We start from the raw sequence: 23,970 nt of genomic DNA, 5'->3' as shown, positions 1-23,970 counted from the left end.
AGAATAATGATGTCACTTTTTTTATTTTGTTTTTCTTCAAATACATGTTATGCTTGCTAAAAATAGGGTAGCATTCTGAATCTGGAGTTCTTGGGTGTTTTTTCCTAAATTGGCTTTGATCTTTATCTAGAAAAAAGTTCCTCTGTAAACTCGGAAATAATCTGTCTGGAAAACTCATTTGTTTGTATTCATTTTGGTGGTTCTGGTAAACAGTTCATAAAAATATGTGCAACATAACTGATGAGAATCTGATGCCAAGGGAATGACAGCTTAATGTATTTTAAAAAAGTGATGAAGCTTTTGTTTAAATTTGTTCTGAGACTGTTACCACCAATCTGGACTAAACAGTTCCACCACTATTCAATAGTCAGCCTTAAGGGTAGTGGAAAACATTGTTTGTTCTAAGTTTTGTTTTATTTTTTTATACCTTCAATCCTCATGGAAACTGAACTCTTCTGAAAAGTTCCTGACACTGGTTTAATTTTTTTAATGTTTCAGTCACACTTAGAGGAGGGTGCTTAAAGTGAGGATTACTGTTAGTCCTCAGGTTGCAAAGAGTGAACCAATTTGCTGTAGTAAACAGAACTTCAATATAACTTTAAAGCTGTTTGTATGTGTTTTACAAAATTCTTTTTAGAACTCCTTCCACTGATTTTAGGTGACTAAAAGCCAGGACCAACATACTCTAACTAGAATGGAAGTTATGGCAGAGATTGTTTGGACTTAACTTTACCAAGAACAGGATGCTGCTGTTCTTGAGGGTTTTCTGTAGAGATCTATGGCAAGTGGGACTGGACAGCAGACTTCTTTAATTCATATAATTTGATCAACAGTAATAAATAGGCAGATAACATTATTTTGAAACAAAAGACTGCCTATAAGCCTAGCCCACATAAATGCAGGCTTTTTTAATGAGGACAAGGAGAGTTTTCCTCTTGAAAGAAAATAGTAAAGCTAAGTCTAGGTCTTATAAAAAAATTCTCAAGATCTGAACTATTTCTAGCTTATTTTTGAGTGTTCTGTCCTCCATCTAGTTTTGTTACCTGTTGGGAACCTGTATTTTGCTCCAGCTGCCCATCTCCAGCTCTGTCTTGACACCTCTGATACCTCATCTTTATAGTATTCAGTGGTGTTAACTGAAGAGCCATGCATGCTGTTTGATCTTGTTGTGTTTACCTTTAATGAAAAATGTTCCATGTTTCATGGTCCCTGGAATACCACCACCTCAAAAGCATGAAGCATGTTCTGAGTAGCTGAGGGGTCATTGCCAAACAACACCTCACATCACTGTGTGTTTTAAACTGCAGAATTGTGGCTGCACACACTTTATAATGCATCTTGGGGGGGGGGGGGGGGGGCTAAACTTAACTTTCAAAACCTGAAACCTTCCTCCTGGGGTTATACATCTCTATTGCAATAATAAAATGTCACAGTTGGTAAGTGATGCCAAAAATTGTTGAAGGAAAATAGAAAAACAGATTACGCTTCTAAAGAGAACTAGTAAATATTTGCAGGTAGTATGAAGTCTACCTCTGTCTAAAATGTGTTTTAAGGATATGATATCTGACCTGGTTTACAGTTTTCTTTGGAACTGTTACTTACTGGAATTGTTCATTGTTTGTGTACTGTTGCTGTCTTAGTAAACACTACATAGGATGGTATGTGTGTAACATGAGTGAATTTTTTATTCTGATTGAGTTTTATGTATGGATTAGTGATTGTTCTGTAAGAAATCACATTATTTAAGCACCTTCTTTTAGGAATGCTGAACACTTTTATATTGATGAGTCACTATGTTTTTGATGTCTCCCCTATTGTGTATTTGAAGGAAAAGAGCAGAATAAGATGGCTTCACAGCGTAGCACTTACCGTAGAACTGCATTAAAAAAGACCTCCGCTGGTTTTGTGTCTAAGCAGTTCAGATATATTGTGTGACCTACAGATATCTAAAACTTCGAAAGCTACCATCACTCCCCATTTTTAAGTGTATTGTTTTAGTTAGCCACCTAGACCTTTGTCAGATAGCTTGAATGTGTGAGATATTGTTGCTTATATTTACAAGCTTTTTTGACTCTTTCTATAGTAAGGTGCATGCACTATTCAAGTAAGATTGATTAGCAGTATATTAATTGAAGGATTTCTTAAACTTGTGTGCACAGTTGTTGAAAATTCTATACAAATACTTAAAACAGCTAGAAAAGTACACCATTTTTGAGAAATCATGCTAAATAAATAGAGTAAAAGTTGCAAAAAAAATCTTTAGTCCTTTTCCCTATACTTTTGGTTCTTAACTGTATCTTGGGGTGGTGGTCCTCTGGTAAGTCTTCACTACATAGAGCTGTCTGCTATAGTGATGGAAAAAGCCTGCTTTTCTGCCGGCTTGTTTCAATTCAGCAGGTTATAGTGATTTTTTAGCAAAGAACTCTGCCAGTGACTGTGGTAGGTTTCAGCTCTTTGTGATTCATACCTTACCTGACCTAGCTTGGCTGCAAAATTTGAGTCAAGACTTCGATATGTCAACTTAGCTCCATCTGAGTGTTTCAGGATTTTCACGTCTTCAACTTCCATGCTCCTGAAATACTTTTTTGTATTCACACCTGAAAAGTTTTATTTAGCTATAAGATGTAATGCCTGATCTGTTGGAGCTTTCACTCAGATTTGGTTGAACCAAGATTTTTGTTGTAATGATTAAATATGTTATGGGGTTAAAGCTATTTCCATGCCACATGGGATACCTTAGCTTTCTTTGAGCAGAAGAATATTTTTTTTGCTGTCTCTGTATGACCCTTTTCAACTAGTGAAATTTTATATCCAGAGGAAAACCAAGGTTTTATGAACAATAAAAAGAAAAAAAAAGGTACATGGAATTTCAATGTATAACATTATAAACAGTAAAATTGTAAATATATAAACATTGTAAATGTTGGTATACTTTCTCTTTTTTCTTAAACAAACAACAAACACTTTTTTAAACTTTTAGACCAAAGGTTAGGCTACTATTCCTCTTTCTGTGGATTTTCAAAGTCAAACAGGTTCCGAAGGTTCCAACATTCGGAAGCTGAGATAAACAAGTGTTGGCTGCCTGTGTACCAAAGAGAGGTTGCAATGAAATAGGAAGTGAAGAGAGTACTTTGGTTAGCCAAATCCTAAACCACGTAAGGGGTTTGTAGCAATGTTAGCTGCAAGGCTTAAAAAGTAATGACAAGACAGCTGCCTTTTTTCATATTACCAGCTTGCAAATCTGTTAGGGTATTCCTAGTGACCCCATCTAGTGTTAAGGTGTAATACTTTGTGAATCCATTCATGCAGCTGTACTTGCAATTAATGCTACTCAGCTGATTGTGCCTGTATATGGATTCTGGCTCTGACTTGTTCTTTCCCTCACAGCCATGCTGAAGTTCATATAGATAGCTGGTTGTTTCACTGTCTTATTCCAGCTGATCTGCTATGGCTGTTGGGTGAAACCACCTCTGATGATAGCTGTTTGAAAGAAGGAAGGAAGGAGGAGAGTTCTGATTTAACAGGAGTCATTTGCAAGCTTTGCCAGGGGAGTTCTTGGCTCATAGTCAGCTTTTAGTTTTTAAGAAAGAAAATAAAAATGTTGGCTCAGTAGAGTAGCACAGTAGCTGAGCATTTAATCTTTTTCTAATGGTCTACTTGATACTAACTTCTGCTTAAAAAAAAAAAAAGAGAAACTGAAATCCTACAAGGCAAGTCAACATTTGAAACTAAAAGCACATTTCTTAATTTTGTAGCAGTGCAAGGAAAATAAAATATGGTATACCCAGTTTTTCCTGTCTGACGATATAATACTAGTATATGTTTGTACATGATACAGTCAACTCACTGTACAAGAGGTGAATCCTAGTTAATGCTACTATGGTATCTTTTTGGCTATGGTAATTTAAGGTAATGCTACTTAAGTTAGCCTGTGATAGAGAACCATGAAGTATTTGCTTCAGTATATGCATGTAGACAGCCTTAGATTATTATTAGAGCTCAGATTATTCACAATATTTTTAAAACACTATGGCCTGCTCATGTGTTTGTATGCTAAATTTTGTTGTGCATGTTTTGGTATAGAAACTGTATTGAAAATCTAAAAACTCAAAGCCCATCAGAGGGTAAGTACATTTTAAGGAGCAGAAATACAGTTTGGGGCATGGCTGATCCAACTACAGATCTTCAGTGGAACAAAACTTTGGAATAGTCTGTTTTGGTTTTCTGCCTTATCCAGACTTAAATATTACATAGAGGTTATTAGACAGGAGGAGTCTTTATGGTTTGAATCTTCATGAACCTTTTTTTTTAGTTTTTATTTTTCCCTCTAGGATAGCCTTATAACATCGGTGTGTCCAGCCCCTGAACTGGAAAGATGAAGCGGGGCATTGCCTAATGTATGTTAGTTGCATTTTCTTGTCCATGAAACAGGAGAAACTAGGGGCGAGGCATAACCTTGTTACAGCAGATAGTAGGAAGAAAATAGACTTGCTAAACATGTTCCCAAGCTTCCTTTTGAATGAATGGGAGGCAAGTAATTAAGCTGACTTGAGGAAAATTTTCTAGCGTGGGCTAATTAAGTTACTCATCTGTAGTAGTATTCTGATGTGAAGATGCTACTCAGGTCCTTATTGTTTTTAGAGTGGATTTCTTGTTTAAGCGTAATGTTTCTGAGACTTTGGGGGTTGATCTTTCCTAATGTAACACCTTCCCTCTAATCATGCCAACCAATAGCTTCCTACCATTAATTGCTGGCAGAAGCTTGGTTTCACAGGGCAAGGGTCATAATTACTAGCTATGGTTGAAAATGCTTACCCTTCTCACCCTGGGGAGCCAAGCTGTTGCTAGCAATTAAACGTAGTTAGCTGTTCCCTGCTTCATGTAAACATTTGCAACCAGTAATTACTATTGCTTCTTACTTCTTTGCCCTGGAGGAACTCAACTGTTCCAGTAATGCCTTGTAGTAATTTGGCTTTGTTTTTTTTTCCCCTCTTAAACTATAATAATTAATATGAAATCTAACCTTATTTTTAATTTTAAAATGGGTATTTTTGACCTTAACTCATTTGGAACATGTAACCATCTTGGGAGTTGCAACCTCATTTGAGAAATACTTCCTTAGGAATTATGAAGTACTTAAATGCTTTAGCCACTTCCCTAAAAAAAAAATAAAAAATCAGTGTGCTGAAGTATCCCTTCATCTATATGGCTGAGCAGGGTTTTTGTACCTTATAGAAAAATGTTACGGAAGACAAACACGCAATTGCTTTTGTAACCGTCCAAAAGAGTTGACCCATGCCAAGAAATTGGGTTTGTCTAGATGATCATGTCTCCTTTTCTTAGGCAGACACCTCAGTTCAGAAACGATCAGTAGATGCTGAGTTCTTGCTCTTTTTCCAAGGTGCAGTCTTCTGTCTCTGCTTTATTTGCTGCTCTATGTAGGAGGCAGGAGTGTAGGAAACTTGATAGTCTTTTTCAAACTGCTCGGTCTATTTTGTTCTTTCCTTTCTATAGAACCTCTGCTCTTGGCAGATACTTTGTTTTCTAGTCTCATGTAAACTCTGATTGGATTTCTGATTCAGATGCAATTTTGCTCATTGAAAATCAGTGTAATTTAGAATGGTTTAAATGCAAATAGACTTTTTTTCCCCCCAAATGTTAATGTTGTATTGTTTTAACAATGGAATGCTGGCCTTGTAATCTGGTGATGTTTTGTGATAGGTAATAAAAGCAAAATTTTAATTTTGTCTTGCCCACTCACCCTTTGGCTTTTTGGTTTGACTTTTTTTTTTTTTTAAGACTGTGAATTACTGGTGTAAGAGCTTATATTTGCTCAAAGTTGATTTATGGCATGGAATTAACCACTGTTTCTGCCAGCCCCCTAACATGGTCCCTCAAAGCCTAAAATAGTTCTGTTCTGTTGCCTGGAACCTGAATCCCATTGAAAAGGAAATAGTCTCCCTCCACAAAAGCTCCTCTCCTCTTTTGTTTTGGCTCTCCTTTTTCAAATATTTATATATCACCTTTTATTATGAAGTATTCAAAACCCCTTTATGAATCGAAACATGGCTGAATGCTGGATTGTAGTCCCATAGCCTGAGGCAGACGGTGCCCTGCGCTTGGAAGAGCATTGAGAGAGAGTTGAGGAAGATGTCAAGTGAACTGCAGTAGATATTTTCATGATGCTATTATTTCCAACAGCCAAGCTAAGAAAATAGCATACTATATTCAAACCTTGCCCTTAACTTCACCGTAATTTATATATCTGGTTTCTCAGACCTTACAGCTTTGCTGTTTATGATAGTAGTAGTTTAAGTTGGGAAGTCGTCCAACAGTAGAGTGGTTCTTCCCATAAACAACCTGTATTTAGCTCTACTGTGATCAGTTTGCATTGGAGTTACAGGAGGACTATGTACCTATCCATCATAGTTTACCAAATTTCTAATTGTAACTAAAATTCAGCCTTGTTGATTGTTATGAAAGTCAGTTAACTTGATCTTTATGCAGTTTCTTGCCTTTGTAGTTCATATTCAGTGTTGGGTTTCTTGTTCTTGTACAGGCAAATGAGCTACTAGTGACTTGTTTCAATGTTATTTTTTTCCAAAACTTTCAGACTAAAAGACTTCAGGGAACTAGATCAGGGAATTTGTTTAGGTTATGACTTTGCAGCCAGTTTATTATAGTTTCGACATCTATTTTACCATTTGTGTATGGGTGGGAAATCTCCAATTATATTGTCACCTTGTTTATTGAGGAACAGTTTTTAAAATGCATACCAAGGTACATCTTGCTAAGATTTCTTACCAGAAGAAGCAGATAACTGAATACAGGTAAGTTAAACTTTGATTAATAAAAAGTGGTCTATGTCCAGATGGTGACAATTACGCTTGCACATCAAAAAAAAAAAACAAAAAAAAAAAAAAAAAAAAAAAAAAAAAAAAAAAACAAGCCCCTAGGTTTTGCTGTAATTGGTATAAAAAAGATCTTGGTCTAAATGAACTTGCATGCTGAAATATTTCTTGTGGTTATATTTACTATCTGGGAAAGTACACGTTGGTTTGAAAGCATAGAGCAATTTGGAGAACTTCTGAACCTCACCTGCGTGAAAGTCCTTAACGTTTTTTTCAGTGTCTTTTTTAATTTAATGTTCATATCATGCTTTTCAAACAGTTTTATTTGTAGAGATCATTACCAATGTAATAGAAATTTAACTCCTGTCGAGGCTTAAACATCTCCTGCATGTTTACTACTTAAAGCATGTTTTATTTTCTCAAGTTTAAGTTGGTTTCCTATGCACTTGTCATGGTAATTTGTTTGCCTTCACTTAAGACAGTATGTGAAGTTACTCTTTTGAATATTAACTTGAGCAGAAATGTTTTTGTTGTTGAGTTGTTCTATAATTGGCTACTCAGTTTTACCTGTTATTAAAAAAATAAATAAAAAGACTTAAAATCTTCAAGAGATGAGTCTTGGGAAATCTGAACTTAAAAAGAAGTGTATAAAAGTCAATGTTGGTTTCTTCAGTAAAAATATTAAGGGAAGTATTAGAGTTCAGTATTATGATGTGGTTGAAGGTATCTGTCAGAGAAATATGGATTTTTTAAAACTAATTTTTACTGAATTCCTGAAAATACGTACTTGTATTTCAGTGGCTGACTTGTGATGGAAAATTTTGCTTACAAATAATTAGCAGTCCCTGAAGTTTTTTTGAAAAACATTGTTACAACTAAATAATAATGATTGAAAGGAAACAGTCTCAGATAAATTTTACTTGCAAATTGTTTCCTATTCCACCAATCCAGAAATGAAATCAGTGTAACGCCTATTGTAGCGTAGCTTTAGATGAGGGTTGTTAGGAGTGGCCTGGTTTCTCTCCTTCTTTTTCGTAGCCCAGGAAGTATCGACTGGGGATGCTGGATGAGAGGATAGTTCCGGTGGGATCAAAAGCAAGAAAATCAAAGAACCCTATCGGCTGTCTGGCTGACAGGTGTAAAACAGGAGAACCCATCAATATGGTTTGGTGGAACAGAGTCACAGAAAACAATTTACAGGTAAAATTATTTTTTACTAGTCACTTTTTCAGTATTTTTGGATGCTTGATTTTAAACTCTGCAGAATGTTAGAAGGGGTTACTCCAAATATGCTTTGAGATAGGATAAAATATCTTGCAAAACAGTCATAGTGGCCCCCCGAGGAGAATGACTCAGATATTTTATTCTCTTTACCCACCCCTGTGTCATGTACTCTGATTGTTATATTCTATGGAGGAGAAGCAAAAGCAATCATTAAGTGTGTTTTAAAAGCAAGCAAACACGATCTCATATTTTAATCTTCATGTGAGCAAAGTTTTTACTGTGGAAAATTAGTAACCTTTGTTAAAATTATTGACAAAATGCAAAAAAAAAAAAAAAAAAATCCTGCAGTGTGGAATGTAACCACTATGAAGAGAAAGTATAAGTTCTTAAGTTTCATGTTGGGATAGCTTACATTTCTCAACTTGTGCTGAAAACTTTCATGTTACTTTCTTTATTCCTGACTTTGTCTCTTCAAGAGCTGGATTTGAGCATATCTGATTCTGAAGTAGCAGGCTCTCCTTAGCATGATAATAGAGGGTGATTCTTGTCTGGGAAGAATCTGCTCGATGTCAGGGTTTAGAAGGGGTTTTGATGAAAATTATTGTAGTTGTCATAACTACAATGCTGCTGCTAGTACTATTTTGCACTTAAGTGGTGCTTTTGATTCTTCAGAGAAAGAACTTAAGTTCTTCAAAGACTTCAGTCTTTGGGAGGATTTTCTTTTTTGTGTTTAAGTGATAGAAATGGGTAAATCAACAACAGACTTGCTTATAGCTAGAGTCTGTGGCCACTTAAATTTCTTCAGTGTCACTGAACTTTCAACATGACAGAAGGGCAAACATGAAGCGGATATTAGAGCCCTGCAATACCAGTACTAGTTTTGCTTTACTTAATGTTTGGGCATCTTTGCATTGCTGAAATTAGGAGTCATGGGCAGCACGTTGCATGCAAAGTGATAATATATTGCATAGTTGCTTGGGCGTAAGTCTTGGTTCTTCTGCTGATGGGGAAGCAGAGAAGCCACTAGCAGAAAAAGACGAAGCCTTAAGGAAACATCAGTAGATGGACCAGGCAAGGTTGCAGAAGAGTGATTGGAGCCAGCGAAGCACAGCTGTTCTCAAGTGAGAGAAGATTGACAGATTGAATTAACCACGTTTATCTAATGGGGAGTGCAAACCCTAATTAGTAGGCAGTTGCTCTGAAAAGAGAAAAATCAGTCTTCAAATTTCAAGTGGGCTTTTAAGGAGCAGGAAAAGCCCCCTTTTTTTCTCCATTGTTTTCTCTTGTTGTTCTGTGTAATGTCAAGGTTTGTCATCAATCTATTCTGCATAACAATAAAGTGGAACTACTTAGTGTTTTTTTTTCTGGAGGCTGGAGAACCAGTAGCCAGAGATTGGGAGCTTCTGGCCAGGAACAATTGTCTTTGGTATCTGCGTCCTACAAAGCTCAAGGTCCCTAAGCTTTCTTTGGTTAGTGGCATTGGTGCAATTCCAAGTTCCCTTATTGTGCCAGTCCCTACTACATAAATGAGTTAATCTATGTACAATATAGGATTTTGTATTATAAAGTGCAATTATGTAGTTTACCATGGAGGTGTGGGACTTGAAAATGTATATGCATATCTGGTAGAAATAAGAAGAGAAGGAAGTTCCAGCCATAGGAAATAGTTAGAGAAGACAGGGAAGGGATAGCACAGTAATAGTGGAGTTTGACAAGAGTGAATGGAGAAGGGTATGAAAACAGGCTGTATCCTCGTGAGAATGAGGATATATAAAGCTCTGCATAGATAAGAGACTGAATTTTGTCTTGACATTACTCAGATCCTTGCAACTCTTTGTATTCATGTGAACAGTTTTGAAGTCACTGCTAAAACAAAGCTCAAGAACTTTAAAAATTGGAAATGTTAATTGTAAAAGCACAAAAGATGGCTGTGGTTATTAGAGAAGCTTGCTACATGAAACTACACTTAAAAAAAGTTTCATATTGAGATTTCAGATTGACTCTTTTTCTCCTTTTGGACATGAATCCACAGATAGCATAGGTCTCCAGTATTTTGAAAGACAGGCTGTTTTTTGCAGGTGTGAATGTAGGTAATACAAAGTAAATCCAGGCTGATGACGAGTGCTAAGCAATGATAAGTAGACAGGTTAAATTGTGATGAAGGCACATCTGTTTGAGGGCATCTTTTTTCCATTTGTTTGAAGATGAGAAGCAGACATACGTCTCAGAATTGCTGAAAGCTTCTAGTGCTGTGCAAATGTTGAAGCTCTTGTGCCTATTTGAACGTCCACTCTTCCAAATGTGTGATTTAAGGTGTGGGAAGACCCTATTTCATGGTGCAGTGTTAACTGCTGTTCTGAAAGGTGTAAAGATTTTTGTCAGAAAAATGGCTGTTCTACACAACAAGGTAGTTTGCAAGATGCATTGTAAAATGTTATAGTTGTTTGCATGGCTATGGATTTATAATCCAAACCTATTTATTTTAGTCACATAAGCATGACCCAGTCCTTAAAACTGGAGTCCACACAGTGGACGCACAGCATTCTAGGTTGTGCCATAAAAAGCAGAAGCACAAAGCCAAGTTTATTCTTCAGTGTTATGTCCTTTCCTGTGTTAGGAAATGTTCTGTGTTACTACCATGCCATGGGATACGTATTATAATATCAAAGTATATATAGGGTAGTAGGAATGGATATGACTTTTTTGTTATATGGATCAGTTTATAGGCACAATGAACAGCAATTTTTTTTGGCTTCTTGAATTAAAAAATAAAATCTTAGAAATGACTTTTCTTCAAATATTTGCCATCAGAAACACGGACTTAAACTTTATAGTTTTAACAGTACTTTGAAGTATTTTGCTAACAAAAAGTGGAGCAAATAACTTTTGTCTGCACTTAAGCTAAGACATTTTAGTGTGTTTAAATGAAACCATCTCTAATTTTTCTGAAAGAGCAATGTCGGAATATAGCTAGTAATGCTGGTGAAATGAAATTTGTTGTAGAAACACAGAATGGTTTGGGTTGGAAGGGACCTTAAAGCCCACCCAGTTCCAACCCCCTGCCATGGGCAGGGACACCTCCCACTAGACCAGGTTGCTCAAAGCCCCATCCAGCCTGGCCTAAACTTTTAGAGCTTATTGTGTGGGTAATGTAATGACTTGTGACAGCAACTACAATAAGGAAGCATGTTGCACAAATTCAGTAGTGGGAGGGAAAGAGATTTGTGTTGGAGTCCTTGGTAACCTCCAGTGTCTGATGGGCTGCTCTGACATCCCAGAATGTGTCCTTCTCTGATGTCACAGTCATCAAGGAATCCTTCTGGAGACGGAGGGATTGCCACGATGCTCTCTATGTAAAGTGAAGCTCCTTCTATGGCATATCTATCCATTTGAAAAACAAAAAAAAAAACAAAAGCTCTTGCATGTTTTTGAATTAATAAGACATTCTGAAAGCTATGCCAAATAGTAGACTGGCAGAGAACTGCCCTGCTCGTAGCTTGGGTACAGTTTAGTGGTGGCTTTCTGTAACCATTACAGGACTATGCAATTCGGGATGTCAGAACAGATCAGCATGAATTTGGAGGTGAAGGACAACATAAAAAGAGGACAAAAAGGCTTGTTTCCAGTTTTTAGTATGGTAAGTACATTAGCGCGTTCTTCTGAAATAAAAATGAAGTTTGCCTACTTTTTGCTTTAGGTAGTTGGCCTTTGGTGGTGTGTAACTGGAAATAACTGAGTAGTGTTACAGCCACAGAAATGGAGGCTGCGGCTCTGCCACTGCTGTACAGCTCTGTTGTGAGGCATTCAACTGGAAATGAGAGAGAAGGGCAGTTTCCAGTACTTCTATGTGCTCCCTGCATGACCTTTAAAAGGCTGCATAGTCTTTGTCTTGGTTTCCTCCCCCGTTACAGGGTACCTCTGTACTTCAAGGCAATTTGCAGATTAATTTGTGAATTCATGTACTAGAGACTTAGGAGTTTATCATTGACCTATGTATAGAAAAACTGCATTGAAATTAGTTGATGAAATGGGAATTGTCATCTTCTAGACTACAGAAAACTTCATGTATACAACTGCAACATACAGTGAAGGTGCATGCTGCTGTGCAGTTCTGTCAGCAATGGCACGCAGCTGAGATACCTGATCCTCTACCCTCAGCTTTCAGTGCCATCTTTATTTTTACTTCCAATTTCCTATAAGGAATCTTGAATTTTTGTTCTGTAGTACTGACAGAAAGTCTCTTTCTTTCCCCCACCACCATGTTTCAGTCGTCTTAAGTGTTTAAAACATATTAGCCACCAGACAGATTAAACTCTGTGCTGGATGGTGATGCAAATTAATTATTTTATAGTCTTTCCCACCTTACTCCTCTTGTGGTTCCATCTTTACTAATTGCATCATGACTAAATTCAGACTTAATTTGGACTTTTTGTAAGTGTTTTATAACATTTTGTGCTCTCTTGCATACTGAAGTATAGAACTTTTTTATACGGAGTTGGATGGCCTCCATTTTGTGATCTCTTTGGAAGTTTCTTCACAAAACTGACTAAAAGGAGGCTCTTATCTTTTCGGAAGAGCACAGACAAAAAATTTGAAAGTAGTACATTTTTGGTAAAATTTTCTCAGAATCATTCTGGTGCTTATGGAAGATAAGTTCCTGCTTTAGTTTGACAATATTTTTTATAAATTTATTAGAGAATCAGGATGAGATTTAAACTGGCCAGGCTGAAAGAAAAAATGAATGCTGGCAACTTTAGTGGACATATGAGTTGGTAGTTACTTTATATTGGTAGTTTTCAGAAAAATTGAACATAGCTAACAGAGCTGTAAATGTTTCTCTTTTATCTCTTTTATAGAAATGTATTAATTGGAGTTAGTTTTGAAATCAATTTGTATGTGCCTCTCTATAGGACACTTGAAACTGGAAGATATGGTCTGTTGCATAGTGCAGACAGTGCTAGCTGCTTTTTTGTTTGGTTTTCAGGAAGTGCATTCCCTCTTGTTTTTAATGTCACCGTATTACTTAATTTGTTACATGATCTCTGAGTTTTTCTTCCATTTGCTTTCTTTTAATTACTCTCAGTATTTAAGTCATCAATACCCGTTTTCTCCTTTTTATTTATTTACTTTTTTTTAACTAATCCTGGTTTACTCAGACTTTAGGTTTTAAGCCCAGTCTAGTGTGAAGAAGCTACTTTAAGATTGGGAAATAATGACTAAGTTGAATCTGTCATAACTGGGCACTTATTCCAGATACGAGGAATCTATAAATGTGTTTGAATCTATAGCTGTGTTTGCTGGAAACAAAGTGCAGAAAAAGTGGTTTAGTTCAGGTGAAAACTTGTATGCTTTTGGAAGTGTAAGAAATGCAACTTCAAATACATATAACATGTATTTAAACATGGCCTGGGGCTTAAGCTTCAAATCTTCTGACAAAGTATTAACTATTTTTCATCACAGATTCTTAAAATTTTGCTGTATTAGCTTGATAAGTTTGGTTTGGATGGTGACTCTGAAGCTCAGATATTTTTTCTGCACCTAGAAAACAGCTTGAATGTGGAAAGTTCTTTTATTTAAGTTTGGTTCTAATTGTAATTTTTTGAGCAATGAGGAAAGTCTTGGGTTACAACTTCATGCTTGTAACCTCAGAAGTAAAACAGGCCTTTATACTGAAGGTTCTAGCTTCACAATTCAAACCTGTTTCAGTGAGAGCGTTTTATATAAGTAGTTGTATAGGAACATCGCAGCGTTATTAGGCTTTGATTCTTACCCTAAATTGTGACACCTAAACGTTGAATGAAAACTGAATTTCCATCAGGCTTTTGGGCTACTCTGTTTAATTCTACAGCATAATCTGGCCTGCTCTAGCAGATTACTAGGTTTCCCTTCCACTTGGATAAACTAAACCATCTACCAGTTAAAGTAGAGTTCTCACGTAGTTTCATTGTAAAATGATGATGAATATATAAGTAACTGTTTTAGAGACCAAAACTGCAAGTGTCTATGAGCAGTTGTTGAATGCATTTAAAACAAAGTCGTCCTATTCTGGAGGCACCAATTGAATAAATTGGTGAAAGTAATAAAAGTTTAACCAGAATGGTGTGGATGGGACTTTAGGAACTCTCTAAGTTGCTCTTTTCAAGGCTGAGGATATCTTCTAGAATGTGTCTTCTCTCCATTTACATATTCTGAATTTTTTGCCATCTCCTGTCTTTGTTGCCTAGTTGACAAGATTTTTAGATGTGGTAGATCTGTGGATGTGCCAGGGCTAGTCTTAACAGCAAGTAAATAAATAAACAATCTTGAGTTTCAAAGTCGTTTGAAATGCCTTTTTAGTAAGGTGCTACAAATTCTGTCCCTTGCTGTCCCAGTTGTTTTGTCTGATGAATTTTCAGCTGTCACTACCTGGACAAATTCTACTTGGCTCTCTACCACTTCTGTCAACTCCAGTTCAGTGCAGAATTGGTTAACTTGTTGCATGCCAAGTTTTATCTAGAGGAACATCATTCTTTTAGTTATTCCTGTACCTAACATTCAGATAAGTCCAGAATATTATCGTTTGAGTTTAGACATCAGTTACTAATTTAGTCTATATAACGCAATTTACCGTTTGTTTTGCTGCATTAGCGTATACCTTAGCAAGCTTTCCTTAACTAAGTGGGATTGAAGAATTTAGGATTCCTATGAGCTTCTTACCTATGTAAGTCCTAAGTGTGTTAATTCACTAGTCTGCATAATTGATTATGGCTGTTCTTTAATATTCAGACACATGCACATATGGAATGACAAATGTGTGACATAATAAGGTGGTTAGTGGTTGTGTGATTGAAGGTGGAATATTCTTACTACTTGCTTTTAAACCTGAGCATCCTCTTTTAAGTTTACAGCTTTCAGAATCCTCTTTCTTTTCCAGTGCTTTGAAATACATCAATACTATATTTGGCTGACCTGTCCAAATAAAGGTGTTTAAAAAAAAAGCACAAAAAAGAATACTTTCCAAATACTCTTCTGCACTAATTTAGCATTTCATAATCACACTTCTTTTCTAACCTGACACTAATTCTCTGTCACTTTGTTCACATTGGTGAAAATGTAAGTTAACTAACCATTGAAATATTTAGTTGTTTTAAACCTGCCTAAAACCAAAGTGATCCAATATAATTTGCTTTGGAAAGCCATTATGGATTATATTCGCAGTATCCTTTATTTATTGCAAGTTGTTACTATCTTCTCATTTTATTCTTTTTTTTAGACTTCATAAACCAAACTTTTGACAATTAATACGTAATAATCTTCAAACACTTCAGTATGCTCATATAATAATTGGTTTTGTTTTTGTCTTAATTTCTTTTCTTCCTCTAATGTCTTCTGAAACTATCCCCCTTCTTCCCCCCCCCCCCCCAAAAAGCACAGATTTTAAGAGAAATTGAAAGTTGGTTATACGTTTTATGATCAGTAAATATTAAATGTTTGACAGTCACTTTAATGCTATTTCTTTCTGTTATACCAAACTTAAAGTCATTATTAAAGGATAAAATGGAATATATCATTAAAACAAGTTAATTTGATAGAAAAGGAACATAATTGTTATTGCTTTAATTTGAAACTGCTCCTTAGTTTGCGATGAATTCTCTAAAGTCACATAAGAACAGTCTGTGCAGCAGTGGCAAGGCTTTCTCATTGTCAAGTCTGTTCTCCGACTTCTATAATATAATGCTTATGGAAAGCCTTTTGCAAAGTTTTTATATGAACTCATACCTCAGCCCTTCATATTGAAAGCTCGCTAGCACTACGTCACATTTAAGGCAGAAAAATATTTAAAATTGTTCATGCAGATCAGCTTCCTGTATCTGCTGTTCTTGTCAGCAAGCTGTACGTAACTTAAATATCCCTTGCTCTTGGTAGGCTTGCCTAGGATGTATTTTCTACCAAATAGGCATTGTCCATCTCTTCACATTTAAAATAAACATTTAATTTACATTTGTTTTTAAACAGACACCAAACCCTACTGCAAGTGAGTTTATTCCTAAAGGAGGATCAACCTCCAGGCTGAGTAATGTATCCCAGTCAAGTATGTCTGCCTTCTCTCAAGCCTTGTTCTCTCACCCCTCCATGGGAAGTCCTGCTACTGCTGGGCTAGCACCAGGTAAGTTGAGAGTAATGATTTGTGGTACAGTTGATTCTTTGAATTTATAATTATGCCAAACATACCCCTGTACAACTTATAGTAAGGTTTACTGTGTATAAGTCTAGTCACCTCCTACTTTAGCTCTTAATTTTGAGGAAATCTTCAAACATATAAAAGAGATGTAACTTGGAGTTTATTTCTTAGTATAATGGAAGTCCCACTGCAGGCTGTGAAATCTGTTCAGCCACAGCATATAGCGTATATGAGGGCTTAAATTTTTGATCAGTAACAAAAAGGAGAACATAAGCTTATAGCGTATATGAGGGCTTAAATTTTTGATCAGTAACAAAAAGGAGAACATAAGCTTATCCTAAAAGTAGCCATTAACTGTTAGTGTATTTGTCATATCATGTAGTTTCACTTCTAAGATCAACATCAGGTTATTTCCCATGTTTAAAGCTCTTATCTAAATGTGTTCTATGCAGTCAGAGAATTCAGACTGAGAAGATTTTTTTAAACTTTAAGTTCAAGCTGTTCATACATCTTCTGAACTTCTGATCTTTAAACAGTTAATTCTAATATTTGCTTTGTAGAAAAATGGAGTAGTTTCAAGATAAAAAGATGAGCAGATCTGGATGTTACCCATCCCAGATTCTTTAGCATATTTCTGCATGTACTTAAACCTGTGGCAATCTATCTCAGGAACAAGCAGCATTAGGTAGCTGCCAAAAGACAAAAGGGCAAATAATGTAAATGTTTACTGTTTTTTAAAAGCAGTACTGGCAATTACTGTCTGTTCAACAGAACTTCAGGCTTTCCTGATAGCAGCGATAGCAGCAATAAAAATCAGTGCCAATATGAAAGGAGCCAGCACTTAGCTAGTGAGATGGTGTAACGATCAGAACAGGCTAGGAAAGTGATTGGTGCTTCTGCCGACCAAATGAACATAATGCGGTACTGTGTCTGATTTATCCTATATTGTGCTGTACAGTCTTATTGGAAAACTGTTGTGTTTATATGCCTCTCAGCCTTGTCACCTGGATTGAAAAGTATATAAAGGATTAAATAGAATACAGTAAAATGATCCACTTTTGGAAAGTATCCAGTGGGATCTCAGAGGGATCCTTCAAAGTCCAATTTCTTTACTATCTGTAAGTAATACTTGAAAGGATAAGTAACAATGTTGATGAAAGAAGTTCTTACAACAACTAGAGGTGTGAAAAATACAGATGCCATTGCTGAAACCTATCTAGATTCAAATACTATTGTTTGTTTAGGAGAAGAGGGATGGGGGAGTCTTCATAAGCGCTAACTTCAGGCAAGGCTTGTTTTCTTGCTCTTCCTGTGTAGTTATAGAGAATATCAGTTCAAAGCTGAGTTGGGTGCTTTGAATTGCTCTAGAAGCTTCTTTCTGTACACTGAGTGTGGAGTTTTCTGAACCGAAGTATGCAGTGTAAATAATACCCACAGATACTTGTTTTTAAGTGGCTTAGCTGCCAGTAGTATACAACCGCAAAAACCTTCTGCTACCTCAAGGTGACTTAGCAGCTGCTCTTTGTAGAGGACTAGACTCTTAAGTACAAAATCAGTATTTGTGTGGGGAAACTTTGCCATCTGGGTTATACTGGATGTCAGAATAAAGAATTAAATGTGTTCAGAAATTGTCATTAAAATGGTGGTTGGAGGTCTGTTATTGGTTTCATTTGAATTTGCTTTTGCTTATCAATGTAGAGAGTTTACAAGAGTTTTCCTTTAAATAAAGGTATACACCATTTAACTGGAAGGAGACTTATTCTCCAGCAGAACAGCTTTCAGGAAAATGTTGATGATTTAAACATTAGCATAAGATTAAGATTACATTAGTACACAGAATACTGGAAATTAATATTTCATATTAAATAAGGAAACGTAGGAGGAATAATTCTTTAAAAGATCCATACTTCAATTCAACCATTGCAAAGTAGAGAACAATCCTTTGATTTCCCTCATGAGGATGGAAAATATTAAGTTCTCTTACATATCCAATTTGAGATCTCCTTAAAGGCAGGTGTAAATCAAAAACATTTTTTGACATCTAGTATTTCATAAGTAACTGGTCACAAAATTGAGTATCCCTGGAAAATATTTTTTGCATCAGTCTTGTCAACAATACTGCAGAAAGTAGAACAGACAACTGAAACCTAACCTGTCATGGTGGGTAACTCGTATCCATACCTGACACTTCCATTAGGATACAGCATGGAAAAAAGCTACTTTTTCCACGTATCTACTTAGATAAGTGCTTTCTAGCATAATCTCTACACAGAGTCAATCTTCATCTCCATAGCTTTAAATAAAATATTAAAACAGTGAGATAAAATACCATTTAAACAGTTGGAGAAAACTAGTATCAGAGTTTTGAGCAGATCTCCTTCATCCTTTCCAAGTGGTCTTTTCTTAAGCTCCCCTGGATACTGCCTTATTCCCTCTCCTTCTGTTCCCGTGCTAGTAAGTACTTTCTGTTTAGCATTTGCGTGGGAAATTTAGTCTTCAAATAGTCTGTTGAAGACTTATCCTACCCAGTTCTCTGTAGTAGTTCCATAATAATAGCACCATTAAAGCATGGCAACAAAGCATATCAAGGAAATTAATGGATGTCATCAAAGTGATAAGACATCGCTGCCAAGTTAACCTTGAAAGAGATTAGATGTATAGCCCCCAAAAGAGAAAGTGTTTGGTTTGGTTTTCTTTAAGCTAGCTTATAGCTAAAGGGTGATGGCTTTGTCATTGGTGTAAATTACAGCAAATTGCTGATTCTAGAGCTTCTGTATTTAGTTGAAGACAGAATCTGAGCCCATACAGAATGCATAGATCCTGATAGCAGCTGTGTACACCTGCCAGATGTTAATACCGTGCATGTGCCTAGATCTTGATTCTAGTCTTGATTCTAGCAATCTGAATCTGCAGGCTTAGGAGCCAGGAGGCACAGAGCCTGCTGTGACCTCTCATACCAAGTACAGCACAGCCGTGCTGCTGAGAAGGTTCCACAGTCCTAGCAAAATAATATAAGGAAGGCAGAAAGACTGTAAAATTATCTTTATCTTTAATAAATTGAGGAGGAATTTATGACTATAATTTTTTATGGAATTAAGCAGATTTAATTATCTTGAAAATACACAGCTACAATGCTAATGATCTATTAGAAAACAATTTTTACTGAATTTAAACATACTGCTTTCAAGAGATCCTTGAAATAGCCTTGAACTATTATTAAGCTCAATTTGTCATTTCTCAGTGTACCTAGTAGTGTAGAGTATCTCTAAAGTACAGAACATAATCATGATAGTATTAGACATTTGATTTCTGACCTCTGACTGTTTTAACATCCTAAGTTGTATAGGGATTAACATCCTTAGTTGTATAGGGATATGGTTGTAGTTGAGTAAATTTGTAGACAAAGGTTTAAAAACATACATATTTAAAAGGTTTTAAAGGTTTGAAATATATATATGTTGGATTACTCTCTTTTGAAATGCTAGTTGTAGGCTAGCTGATCTCCATACAAATGAGCTGAATGAAATCCTGCTTCATGGTAAACTTTCAGTGACTCTAAAAACTTTAGACACTGAGTCCTTAATGAGAATTCAAGCTTGATGTCTTTTCTTTCATGCTGCTCATCTGTAGAATTATCAAATTCAAAATATAACTTGGCATTTAACTTAAGGCTTTGTAGCATGCAATACATTTATTAAACACGTACACCTTGTGAAATCTTTGGGCAGTGTCTCAAATGAATTTCAAAGTCTAGTGCTTCTCTTTTGTCAGTCTCAATGAAACTTCAAAAAACAAACAAAAAAACAACAACGCAAGAAGAGAAAATGTAACAATAGGGAGGGACAATATAATACGATCTTCCTCTGTGTAAAATGAGTATAGCAGCAAGGGCTCCAGGTACGTGTAGGTAACCTGCACTGTTGCAGTGAATATTGCAAAAAAGCTTGAAAGCCTGCAACCATTTACATGTTGGTATGATGACGCTTTTTTTGGTGTGAATAACCATGAAGCAAAAAAAGCTTTCTCTTGCAACTTACCTTTCAAGGTAGTATTTGACTTCTTCGTTAGAATTCACCAATACAAGGAACTGTGTCATCTACTAGAAAAGAGAGCTCTCGAGAAGGACAATTTGAAGCACCTTACAACTGTATTTTATGTAACTGCACCTACACTGGTGCAGTTACATAAAATACAATTGTAAATAGAAATGTAATTGTAGCTAGATTCAATCCCCACTTTTTTTCTTATGCCCTCATGTGAATAAATGTTTACATAAAATTGCAGTGTTGAAAACAGTTGGTCTAATTCTGTGAGCTGTGCTCCACGTTCACCACACTGTTACCCCATCATAGGCTCATTGCTGTCTTTTTCCTTCATGTGAGTCAGTAGGAATACCATGTTCACCTTTATATAGCAGCCACTTTCCTTCATTTTTTCTTGAAGTAATTTCCATTTGCTGCCTATTGCAGCTGTTTGGCTTGAGTTCTGCCATCTCATCCTATTTTATTGTGGTTAAATATTAATATTAGTAAGATTTTAACTGGGTAAAATCCTAATGAAGTTGGTGAGATCTGCTTGAGTTTGTGCATCTAAGTTATTTTTTACTTACATAGTTACATAATGGAACTGACATAGAGCTTATTTTTTTCTTTTACGTATGACTTTAAGTATTAATAATTAAAAGTCCAGACTCTGCAGGATTTAATGCAGATCTCAAAAGAATCTATCACCTTGGGTATTTGTTGCCTCTGTCTGCCAGAACCCACCACAGTGCTAGCAGCAAATTTCTTGTAATGCATAATATAGTGTTCTAGTAGTATGAAAATAAACTCCAGTCAAATTTCTTTCATATCTTGAACTGATTATGTATATTGGCAAATGAGAAGCCCATATGTTTTGCCTGACAGACTATTTTCATTGAACTCTCAAGGTCCTTTCAAAATCAGACATGAATGAAGTTAGAAGGGCATTGAAAAGGACTTGTGTAACTGATCATCTTTCTTTTATTTCACTCCCGCATTAATACTCAAAGGCATTCAAGATTTAGATTTGTAACTATTATTTGGCAGGAATAAATTTTTAAACTCTTACAGTGAAAAATGTTTGAAATTGTATCTTTCAGAGCTGCTATTTTGTACTTTCTTAAAAGAATAAATTACTAAGGAGACCCATCTAAGGAGAAAGATCTCAGATTTTCATATGATTTACATGAAAAATCTTATTTCATCAGAAATGCTTAATCAGAGAAGTAATTGTTCTGGATTACTAGTTTTTGAGATACTAGTGAAATGATTGGAGTTAAAGGTCACAAATATTCTGCTAATACAATGAGAAATAACATGGCTTCAGATTATTTTTCCCAAGTACTGATTGAATTATTAATACCAAAATTGTTATTTGCCTTTATAGTTTGTGTTTAAAAATAATAATAAAAAAAGTTGGGGAGGAGAGATCTGTTGTAGAGGTGGGACACGAATATGAGAACTCATACACGTTACTGATGGTGCATATTTGTCAACTTTTCAAGTTCTATATCAACTTAAGTTGTATATCAGCTTTAAAAAGACAAAGCAGAGCTAATAAATAGAAGTAATTTAAGCAAATATCTGAGAAATTACTGACTTTTTAATTAGAGGAGAATTCTCAGCTGCATGCGTGTGGTACAAGTTGCCCTTGTTTTTCACCTTATTAATGCACTATGTTTAGAAGCTAGGCTTCTAAAGTTTAATTGCCAGTATTCTGTTAAGCCTAGTGTAAACAGCAATCAGTAAAATCACTTTAAACAAATTATATGAATACCCAGCAGATCTCATATTCTGAGAAGTTATCTATCCATACATAACAAATAGATCTTCTGGAGGGTATTTTTTTATTTGATAATGACAGGAAAATAGGTGATTTCTCCCCTGAAATTATTAGAAGTAGTGTATTGCTTATTGCTTATTTGTGTGCTGTACTAACTCTATTAATAGGCATTCATAGTTGTGGAGTTACTTCTAGTAAAATGAACACGTGTAAGATTAAGTGAATTAGAGCTTGGCAAACTTCATGAATGTTCCTGTAACTGTTATGTAAACATTCATTTATCAGGCAGTTGTTAATATTTTCTCTGTGCAGTTTAATAAACTCTCTTCTTCCAGACAAAGCATTAATTTGGTTCATCTCCTCCCTTTCTACTATGTTTTTCCAGTTCTTCGTGTGTACGTCCCAAGTCCTTAACCCTTTTCTCTCTGAACGTAAATTTTTTTCAGGAAAATGTAGTTGTTCCGGTCTTGCTCTTACAAGCTTACATACTTGCTCTTGGTTTTACACTTAATTCTTCATAAAGATGTACCAATCCTTAAACCTCTCACCTGCTCAGAGTAATATTTAATTCTGAACTGAGTGTAGTGAAGTTTGTAGCAATGACAGAGATTTGATCAAGAATATCTCCTTGTGTTTCTCTAAGGAATGTCACTGTCAGCAGGATCTTCTCCTCTTCATTCCCCCAAAATAACTCCTCATACATCTCCTGCTCCTCGACGAAGAAGTCATACTCCTAACCCAGCAAACTATATGGTGCCTACTAGTGCCTCTGCTTCTGTTGCTAATGCTGTCTCCCAGCCTCCATCTACTGGCCAGGTGATCCAGAAGGAAACAGTGGGTGGAACGACATACTTCTATACTGATACAACTCCAGCACCTCTCACAGGAATGGTATGTTTGCTTTTAATGCAAAAGTACATGGAGCTTCCAAAGACTGAAATGATTAATACTATAGAGGTTACTTGCAACACTGTGGAACCCTTATTCTCTAAAGATTTGGCCTTTTAAATGTTGACATTGTTCACAGAGATCACTGAAATTTAAAGACCAGTGAACTTTATTGTGTATTTTTCATTTACCTTGTATAGAGTCTTGTTTTTATAAAGTAGAGAAAGCATTTAATGCATCTCAGTGGATATGTACATAGAAAATATCAATTATTTCAAATTGCTTTCATGTCTGATAGATTAAAGGAATCTTATGTATATAATGGAGGGGAAAAAGCATTTAGAAAAATGTTATGTGCTTGCACACGCATCATTGAAATCATCAGTAGTGAACATCACAGGAAGAAACTAATGCATCTGACAGTGTATTTGTAACATGCGCTGTGCCTGAAGATGTTATGGTTCAGTAGTTTAAACTAATAAGATGACAAAACTCTATTTTCCCTATGCTTAAGGATTTTAAACTGCTTAATTTTTTTTTGCTTTTAGGTATTTCCAAATTATCACATTTACCATCCAGCTGCACCTCATGTTGCTTATATGCAGCCAAAAGCAAATGCACCTTCCTTCTTCATGGCGGATGAGCTCAGACAGGTAAGATGATAGAGAATTTAAAGGAAAGTCATGTATCCTGGAGAAAAGTAGAAAATCATCAGTAGCGGAAGAGAAATAACCACTAAAAATTGGTGTAGTCACTTTTCCCAATGAAGAATTTTAAAAATCTAGCTCTGTGGAGGATAGAGGATTAGGGTAGGTTTCAGCACATGTGACTGCAATCTAACCTGCATGCCATGATTTCCTATATAAGTATTCTTACTTGTTGCATATTACGTATTAGTATGCATGAATGATCTATGTAGCATTCTTTTAAGCTGTGATCCTATCCAGTTTTAAAGCCTTTCACTGAAATGAAAGGTGTTAGTTAATGAGCCCTTCTCTGAGGGTTGGCTATTACTGTACTTTATTTCAGCTTTACTGTAGT

General features: G+C 35.8%; 1 protein-coding gene across 9 annotated transcripts in view; it reads left to right on the top strand.

Annotated features, from left to right (window-relative positions):
* Positions 1-23,970, top strand: part of PAN3 (poly(A) specific ribonuclease subunit PAN3) — an 80,258-nt gene that overhangs the window by 28,264 nt on the left and 28,024 nt on the right. For 8 of the 9 annotated variants that reach the window (XR_014588451.1, XM_083849580.1, XM_083849582.1 and 5 more), the window contains 4 exons: positions 7,890-8,051; positions 16,071-16,221; positions 22,685-22,932; positions 23,478-23,582. Coding sequence is in view for 8 of the 9 variants with exons in the window: in XM_083849580.1 (XP_083705706.1) it covers positions 7,890-8,051; positions 16,071-16,221; positions 22,685-22,932; positions 23,478-23,582 (666 nt within the window). In the remaining variant the exon portion in view is untranslated. The remainder of the gene's footprint in view (positions 1-7,889; positions 8,052-16,070; positions 16,222-22,684; positions 22,933-23,477; positions 23,583-23,970) is intronic. The other variant, XM_083849581.1, reaches the window with a different exon arrangement.

Source organism: Anser anser (genome assembly GCF_964211835.1).
Source record: "Anser anser genome assembly, chromosome: 1".
Lineage (NCBI taxonomy): Eukaryota > Metazoa > Chordata > Aves > Anseriformes > Anatidae > Anser > Anser anser.
The sequence above is the reverse complement of the archived record's forward strand: the minus strand, read 5'-3'. Positions and strand labels throughout refer to the sequence as shown.